The sequence below is a fragment of the Malania oleifera genome, chromosome 12 (genome assembly GCF_029873635.1).
Source record: "Malania oleifera isolate guangnan ecotype guangnan chromosome 12, ASM2987363v1, whole genome shotgun sequence".
Classification (NCBI taxonomy): Eukaryota; Viridiplantae; Streptophyta; class Magnoliopsida; order Santalales; family Ximeniaceae; genus Malania; species Malania oleifera.
This window is the reverse complement of record NC_080428.1, coordinates 78,377,660-78,387,422: the sequence shown is the minus strand read 5'-3', so window position 1 is coordinate 78,387,422 and position 9,763 is coordinate 78,377,660. Positions and strand designations below refer to the sequence as shown.

The 9,763-nt window shown below is 37.1% G+C and overlaps 1 protein-coding gene across 1 annotated transcript; it reads left to right on the top strand.

The window, feature by feature from the left end:
- The first annotated feature begins 4,372 nt into the window (after positions 1-4,372).
- LOC131144229 (LOB domain-containing protein 12-like) lies at positions 4,373-5,568 on the top strand. Its single transcript, XM_058092750.1, has 2 exons — positions 4,373-4,966; positions 5,103-5,568. The coding sequence occupies exons 1-2, from the start codon at positions 4,811-4,813 to the stop codon at positions 5,439-5,441; spliced, it is 495 nt and encodes a 164-aa protein (XP_057948733.1). The 5' UTR covers positions 4,373-4,810; the 3' UTR covers positions 5,442-5,568.
- The last annotated feature ends 4,195 nt before the right edge of the window (positions 5,569-9,763 follow it).

Genomic DNA, 9,763 nt, shown 5'->3' with positions numbered 1-9,763 from the left:
AAACCCTAAAGTCAAATCATCTATTTACTGGCTTCTGTCACTACTACATACTCAACTTCTGTAGTGGATAAAACAACAATCTTTTGTATCTGTGACATCCAACTAATAGTTGTTGTGCCAACAGTGAATATGTACCTGGTGATAGTTCTGTGATGATCAATTTCACCTGCAAAATCAGCATTTACAAATCCTCGGATTTTCAAATCACTTTTGTTGAAACATAGACACTTATCATTAGTGCCACGTAAATATCTCAAAATCCACTTCACTGCTTCCCAATGTGTCTTCCTTGGATTTGACATATATCTGCTAACAGCTCCTACAGCTTGACCAATATTCGGTCTGGTACCAACCATAGCATACATTACTTCCAACGGCAGAGGTGTATGGTACTTTAGCCATGAAGTCTTTCTCTTCATCTGTCTGGGGAGACGGATCCTTTGAGAGACAAAAATGACCTGCCAATAATATATTTACAGCCTTGACACTGCTCATGTTGAACCTCTGTAAAACACGGTTGATGTACTCTGATTGAGATAACTGCAACGTGCCTTGTTGCTTATCTCTAGAGATCTGCATCCAGGACTCAAGTCTTTCATATCAAATTCCTTTAAGAGTTGCTGCTTCAATTTTCTGATCTCTTTTATATCTAATCCTGCGACTAGCATATTAACATATAACAGTAGAATAATATAGCTAGCACGATACCTTTTGAAGTAACAGCAGTGGTCGACATTACACTTCTGAAAATTGTTCCTCTGCATACATCTATCGAATTTCTTGTACCACTGTTTAGGAGCTTGTTTGAGACCATACAAACTCTTTTTCAATTTGCATACAAGATTCTCTTTACCTTTTTCTGATAAATCTTCTGGCTGTTGCATATAGATTTCCTCATCAAGATCACCATGAAGAAATGCCGTCTTCATATACAACTGTTCAAGATGTAAACCCTCTGAAACAACAATACTCAAAACAGATTTAATGGTTGTCAGCTTCACAACTGGTGCAAAGATGTCGGTGTAGTAAATTCCTTCCTTCTACTCGAAGCCTTTAACTACCAACCGATCCTTGTACCTCTTGGAGCCGTCATGCTCCTCTTTGATTCTATACACCCACTTGTTGTGAAGAGTCTTCTTACCATTGGGCAACTCAGCTAGTTCCCATGTTTTGTTGGAGTTAAGAGACTTCGTTTCGTCTTTCATTGCAAGCTCCCACTTGCTCGCATCTCATGCCTGACATGCTTCAACATAGCATTCAAGTTCTTCTCCATTTATAAGAAGTAAATGGTTCACATACCTCCTGTTTGGTACGTATTGCCGAGAAGATCTCCTAAACTCTGGTCCTAGAGTAGGAGATGGTGGTGCAACAATTAGCTCCACATGTTCCTCTGTCTGAGGAATCTCGGTATTCTGCTGAGGATTTTCTGTGTTCTGCTGACGTGTCCTCACACCTTCTAAAACATCATCTATATCTATAAAGGTTGTTTCAGGCTCTGTAGATTCTATTGTGTGTCTATTTTTGTACATCACATTTTCATCAAAAATAACATCTTTGCTTCTGATCACCTTTTTGTTTTCAATATCCCAAATGCAATATCCATATTCATCACCACCATAACCGATGAAAGTGCATTTATGGGATTTTGGATCTAGCTTATTCCTGACATGATCATTGATATGTACATATACTACACAACCAAAAACTTTCAAATGTGAAAATCTTACCTTTTTGTTACTCCAAACTTCTTCTAGTAGACTATAGTCCAATGGTACTGATGGACTTCTGTTAATCAAATAAGTTGCTACATTGGCTGCTTTTGTCCAAAACATCTTTGGTAAGTCTGATTGCATACGCATGCTTCTAGATTTTTCTATCAACGTTCTGTTCATCCGCTCGGTTATGCCGTTGTGTTGAGACGTACCTAGCACAGTTCTTTTTATTCTTATACCATGCTCATAGCAGAATTTCTTGAACTCGATGTCAACATACTCTCCACCATTATCTGTTCTCAGCTTTTTGATTTTCAAACCAGTTTCGTTTTCTACCATCGCTTTCCAAATTTTAAAAGCATAAAAAACATCAGATTTATACTTCAGGAAGTAAACCCATACCTTCCGTGAATAATCATCGATAAACGTGACGAAGTAATGCTTTCCTCCTGTAGACGAAATGATTGTTGGTCCTCATACATTTGAATGGACTAACTCAAGTCTCTACTTCTTCGAGGTACTGATGTTTGTTTGGAAACTGATTCTCTGCTGTTTCCCAAATATACAATCCTCACGTGTGTCAATCTTCACCGATTGTAAATCACTCAACTTACCCTTTGAGTGCATTATCCTGAGTCCCTTGTCACTCAAGTGTCCGGGTCGTTGATGCCATAAGTTGCTATCATCATTTCCTTGTAGCAACTGTGATAGACATACATGCATAAGGAGTTACATAAAGAGTACCACTTTTCTTATCTCGAGCAATTGTCAATGCAGCCTTCGAAATCTTCCATTCATCACCAATGAAAGATGTGTTATATCCTTCCAGGTCGGGTTGGGTGTATATCGAGTCGGGCTGAGGCGGTTTGGGCGAGGAAGACGCGTGGCAACGCATGGGGCATGTGAGCAGCAAGTCACCGGCGTGTGACCGGCGCGTGGCAAAGCGTTTTGCTCTGGCGAGGCGCGTGAGGGCGCATAAGGCTTCGTTTGAGCTCCTTTCAAGCTCCGATTTGCACGGTTCTCTTCGTCTCAGCAAGCTGAAGGTGATGGTGGCCTTAAAACTCAGTTTCGAGCCATTGGAAAGAGCTCTGTTTTCGGCGTATGACTCCGATTTGGTCTTTCTGCTCCAATCGGGCGATACCACTTGTTAGGACCCTGTGAGGAATCAGAAAAATATGACACCATAAATTTAACGTGGTTCGATCAAGATCGACCTACGTCTACGGAGCACACCACAAAATTCACTATTCACCGAAAAATACAACTCTCTCACTCTCTCTCCTCCTCTCTCTCTTCTCTCTGCTCTCTGAGCTTGTCTTCTGTCTCACTTGTACATATTACAACTTCCTCAGCTCTCTATTTATAGGGTTGATATTTAATCACAATTTAATACAATAAATTATAAATTTGGGAGTTTATAATCATGGAGATAAATGGTGGATAAATGTCCAGCTTGTAACGCATAAATGGTGGATAAATGTCCAACTTGCAACGCCAATTCTTCATGCCTGGCTCCAGTTGTATCTCTTGTCTTCAGCTACAACAGACTCCATACAAATTCATCTATCCATTTAAAATGATCATTATTGATTTCAGTCACACACTTTGTCCTTCAACTATTAGCTTATTAAGAGAATTAGTTTTATTCCTCGAATTTATGATATCATTCGCCTAGAGTTACGAATCATTTGCTCTTGATATATATAAGTGAGCACCAACTATTATAACAGTCGGAAATTAAGAGAACAAATTTAGAAATTGTGTGGTTTTGAGGCATGAAAGAACATTATCTTTGAAATGATATTTGTCCTCACTTGAATGACTTTTTTTGCAAGAAGAATAATACAATTGGCCTCTACAATACAACAAAATCATTAAAAATTTGTAGGCAGCAATCCTGAAGATTATTTCACTGTCAAGGTACCTTATTTGTAAACATGAATGGATATAATTAGTACCTCCTCCAATAGATGTTACTCTTCAAAAAATTATCTCTTCAAATAGACATAATTGTTACATTCAAATTTTAAATTGTATTTTAAAATAACATTTATTTTAAGCAACCATTTAATATGAAAAATTAATTATAAATTTTAAAAATATATGAATTGGGGACTAAAAATCTAAAATTGTGTCAACTTCAAACAAATTTTTTTACAAAATCCTACTAATATTTTTTAAATTTACGATCTAAAATTTGTGTTCCTAAATGCAGTATTAATGAATTTGCGACTCATTAATTTTTAGAAATAAATGAAATCTTTTGAGTTTGCATCTAGTCATAGTTTTCTAGTTTTTATATAAAAAATATAAACAACGTATTCTTCTCAACCCATCACCCCAAGCTCATATGCAATCCTACGAGACTTTCCTATTTTTTTCTTTAGAGAGAGAGAGAGAGAGAGAGAGAGTGGAAATGCATTTGAACCCTAAATAACATGGACACCTCTATGCAATTTTCCGAGTGTTAGGGCAGCCTATCTTACCAATGATTGGACAACCTCACACTTTTCTGAATGCAATTTTTTAAAATCATCATCGCAAGAATTAATTTATGACCTGGGCGGCCTTTAATTTATGAACGGACCCCACCTAAAATCCACTAAACACAGAAGCAAGTAGTGCCTAGAAAGTGCAAAAACATGCCTAGTACTTCCCCTGTTCTTAAGAAATGAACACATTAACATAGAACACCACCAAGATGCCCACAAGTTAAACCCCAATGACAACCCTTTGGATCTTCAAGAATTGCAGAATCCTCTTGAAGCTGTGGAGGGCCCCTTGAAAATTTGATGACACAAGCTTCATGAGAATTCAATAATAGCTGAGAAGTCTCTGATCACATCTCATCACCTATTATTTAGAATCATGTCCTAAATTAGTTTTTTATTCCCAACTGAGCAAATAGTTTTATGAGTTAGCTTCATTGAGCGCGGGCTCACACGGCCTTGCCTCAATATAAATAAACACCCCTCTACTCCCCATTCTTCTCCAAACCCAAAAGGCCTGCCTCTGCTTCTCTTCTTCCCATACTAACCCTGCATCCTCTTCCTTCTGCCGATCAGAGTTCTCAAAGTAAGTTTTAACTTCCCAGCAGTATGGGCGGGAATTCGCCGTGCGCCTCCTGCAAGCTTCTGCGCCGCCGCTGCACCAAGGACTGCATCTTTGCTCCTTACTTCCCCTCTGATAACCCCAACAAATTTGCCATTGTGCACAAGGTGTTTGGAGCCAGCAATATCAGCAAAATGCTGCAGGTTGTCCATTAGCATCCCAAAATTCTTGTTTTCATCCATATTCACTCTTGCAGCACTTTCTTTTTATTTTTTGTTTTGGTTTTGTTTCTTTTTCTAGGATAACATTGACCATTAGCTTCTTCATATATATTTTCAGGAGCTCCCAGTTCACCAGAGAGCAGATGCAGTGAGCAGCCTAGTGTACGAAGCAAATGCGAGAATGAAAGACCCGGTGTATGGGTGCGTTGGGGCGATATCTTACTTGCAAAATGAGGTTTCGCAGCTGCAAATGCAACTAGCAGTGGCACAAGCAGAGATCCTCTGCATCCAGATGCAGCAAGAGGCAGCCATGCCAAACCTACAGATAGACCAAGATGAAAAGTCCTCACTTCTCCAAAACAACTTCCCCCAGTGCTTCAATCTTTCCCCATCTACCAATGTAATTCATGACCCTCTCAAGAGAGAGAGCTTCTTAGGATATGACATGGTTTCCTAGTAAAACAAATGTTAAGGTGTTTTGGACTTTTATGTCAAGCTCTTTTCTTCTTTTTTCTGTTTGGGATAAATAACATACTGCCATCATTGGCATAATAAAATATTTTAGAGTGATAATTACTTCTTTTACAACTATTCTTTTTTTTTTTTGGCTTGGTGCTTTTTACTATTACCTAAAGCAATGCTCATTCATAAGTTGGTAAAGAATGCCTGCATCTGAGAATATGAGTTCTAAGTTTTAAAGTGCTGGGAAGGTCAACTCTAGCATGTGGGTACTGGGCAGAGGGGCATCTTCTTGGCGGGGGCAAAACCACCTACAGAGAAGTCTGTACCAATTGCTAGCATGTGAGAAGTTGAGTAAATTAGACTTTGCAATGTAACTTGTTTAACAAATGAACCATTTTTAAATTCATAAACAGGCATGGTCGGCAGCATCATGATTTTTTTTTCTAGACATAACTTCCTCAAGAACATTATCTGCAAGTTGTTTACACTTCTAGTGGTGATCAAGACAAACACATAGATAATCATAGAATAGAAAGTTTAAGAAGTATTTAGGAATTTCAAATCATAGAACAGAAAATTTAAGAACTATTTAGGAATTTCAAACAGAGGCATTGCCTTTAATAACTACTGAAACTCTAGGTAACTTTCACAAGCTGGAGGGCTCATTTTGACAAGAGACATGAAAAGAGATTTCCATATGACTTCAGAAGAAAGTTACAAAACAAAATTGTTGCACTAGCCAGGATGGCAACCAATTATTGTGAAAAAAGAGTATAGCAGCTCTCTCTGCCTCAACATAGAATGCGATTTCTACTAGTGGGCCAAGAGATTTGTTTTTTTCTTTTTCCCCGGAAATGATGTAGAATGTGATAGGCTATTGAAAAGATGGCTGCTCTCCTCCTCGTGTACACCACTTCTATAATGACTTGGTAGGAAATTGCCTATTCAATTTTCCTTGTTAGGTTTAGTTCTACATGGAAGAAAAGAAAAGTAGTTTTCCATGGTAGGCATAAAGCTAGGGAGTTGTCCCCACAGATTTTCAGCCCCAGGAAACATCTTTTAGCTTGGTTGTTATAAACTGAAAACTAAAATCATCGTGGGGCAAGATATGAGATCTATATAAACTAAAATAAAGTGGAACACTGTTTTCTTGAGGGGAACACCATAGATTGTCAGCAAATGGTAGAGAAAATTGGTGCTTTGCAGATGCTGCACAGTATCTGCAGCACATTATTGAGAAACTAAAGCAAACTCTTTAATTTGGGCGGGGGGGGGGGGGGAAGGGGGGGAAGAAGGAGGATAAAGTAAAGCAAACTCAAGCTCTAAAAGCTGATACCGAAATTAACATCTTCATTTTCCATTGTAGAGTTGCATTTAGTTCAGAGTGTTGCATTCATCACCAAAGGAACATGGACAGTTTTGAAGTTTCACAATATTTGCTCATGAAACTATTCACTTAAAGAGGATTCATGTATATGATCCTCGTGGAATTTTCTTCCACTAGGTAAAACGATAAAATCCCTTAATTCACATTACTTGTGAAGTCCTAGTTGTACTTATCAAGAATCTGAGCCCACCAAGTTTTTTTTTTTTTCCTTTTTTTCTTTTTTTGGGTGTTTGTCGGTTGTGCTTTATGAGCAGCAGTTGCTCCTTCACTCCTTCACCAGTCTCTATCTTGGCTAATCAAAGTCCTAGCGCGTTCACGTGGGGGGCAGCTGGAGGAAGTAAGTTCATGAGAATTATAGTTAAGAGCAAATGGTATTTCATTAGTTAATTAGTAATCTAAGCGATTTTATAATGTATTCTAAATTCCTCTCTTCACACAATTATGAGTCTAATCAGAGAACTGTCTAAGATGGTAAAAGAAACAGGCAGGCAACCACTGCCTGAAAGATTCCTCCCCACCTTTGTTTAATCTGGAAGCATTTCCCCCAAGTCAAACCCATTCATGCTTCTGCTATCTCTTTAAAATCCTCCCTATGTGTAGCTTTTTTCTGTGGCTCTCACTCAAAAAGATAACTCTGGATTTAATTAGATTTTAACATATTGCTTTAGGTTTAAAGATTTTTTAGAGACCATTTTCAGCAACTTTATAACAGGAAAGAACCTTTTAGATTAGTTTCAACGTTTTGATGAAACAAGAATGTCCAAGCAGCCTAAAAGATAGCACTTTCCTAATTTTCCTAGGCAAAGGTGGAAGCGTGTACCTTGTTTTCAACAGAACAGAAGCTTTCATTAACACCACACAAGAACAACCCACTATTTTTCCTTTATAGTCTACCTTTATAAACCACTTAAAAGCAAACTCCCCATTACAACTTCTAAAATCAAAAAAGAAAATCATAAAATTCACTCAAAACAAATAAATAAGAACGAATTTGGGCATCTTCTAGCGGCAATAAACAGATGATGATTGCGAAAGATGGAGAAAATTCAAGGTAGTGGTGGCAACCAGGCTCAAGACAAGAACAGGTATAAATTTTGATCCAACTGCATGTGAGTACATGTTCTTTCATAGCATTTTTGTATTTGCTGGATGTTTCTTACAGTGGGGTCGTGGTGACTTCTTTAGAATAAAAATTAATGGTAGCTGACAAACTTCTGGCTTGGAAATTTCAGGCTAGGAACATGACCCAACTGTGGTATGGTACATGAATCATGAATGAAGAAGCTTCTGTCCACGGTGAGACTAGAACAAGGTGGTGGCTCCTGAATAGTGATAACCAAAAACAATGATTAAAAAAGAAACAGAGAGAAGTGGGATGCAGTAACAAGACAAAGGCATCTGCATGCCTTTTATTTTATCCATCAACCTCCAGTTTTTTTTCCTTTTTGGTGAGCGTGGGAACCTGGTTTTCCTTTTGAGGGCTCGAGGATAACGCTTCAAAATGAAGGGTGGTTTAGCTTTCAAATCTCATTTCCTCTTTTTGGATATTTTTCCTTTCCTCTGTTTTTCCATACTTTCATTTCCCATATTAACAATTCAATCAGCTACTCTATTTTCCTTCAAAGCAAAAAAAAAAAAAAGGACTGAATGAAAAGAATATTAGACCCTTAATATAAAAAAGAAGTGCCTAGAGTTAACAAGGAGACTATTACTTATTTGAAAAAAAAAATCAGTTCTTTGGGAACATAAATTTTGCAGCTTGAACTTAAATTTAAATTTAGATAGATTTAAAAATTTTCAATACAATTTTATATTACATCTTATCCAAATTTAATACGTAAGGTTACAAAATTTTTAAATATCCTTCAATTTGAATTCCGAATAAATCCAATTCCTACTTTCCACTGTCCAATGCATTGGTTAAATCTAAACAAAAGAAAATCATGGGGTGAAGCAATTGCTAAATCAAATGATTTTGTGTATTAAATAAAAGCAAGTCTTGTCTTCAGAAAGAAACAGGGGAGGGTCCCCTGTCCCCCCTTCCCGTTTGTTGATGCAATCAGGCACTCGCAACGCGACACTCTTGCACAAAAGGGCGCTTATAAATTTATCATGCCATTCCCATATACAAAGCCCAAATAGTTTCGACTGAAGGAATATATATATATATATCAAAAGGGGCGTGTACAACTTAGTACTGATTTTCTGTGCTGTACAATAACTAGCAGTACTTCCTTCTTTAGAACCCAATGAAAAAAGGTTGCCTGCCTCTAACAGAGAAAAATGAGACTCTCTCTCTCTCTCTCTCTCTCTCTCTCTCTCTTCCTTCTGATTTTATAAGAAGCTCTTCCACCAGTCTGATTGTGCTCATTTAAGAACAACTCAAGATATTGTATAAAAGTATGAATTTCGAGATTTAGAATTTGATTTAACTTAAAAGAAAGTCAATACAAACTTATATTATACCTTACTTAAATTCAAACAAATCTAAATCTAAATATCCAATGACATGCTCCCAAACATAGGATAAATAGTATTCTTATTACTATTGAAATTGAAAATAAAATGATACATTCTATTATGTAAAAGTGGAATCAAAATTATAATGCTAGTATTTGGTGTGTGTATGTGTGTAAATATTAGAAACACAATCAGTCTAATACTTTAATTATATGTACGCGTGTGAGTGCAATGAGGGGTGAAATAAGATTTTGAAATTTTTATATATTTATATAGCAATAATCAGAATTTGATTCTGGTTAAGAGGTCAAAATCATGAAGTGGGTTAAATGGGACTTTGATTTCAGTACAAAATAATAATCAAAACGCAACAGCTACAATCAAACGTTAGATTTAAAATCTGATAAATTAGATTTCCCCTTTGTGAAATAAAGAGGAGAAGGCATGGAACAAGAGAACAATAAAGAAGC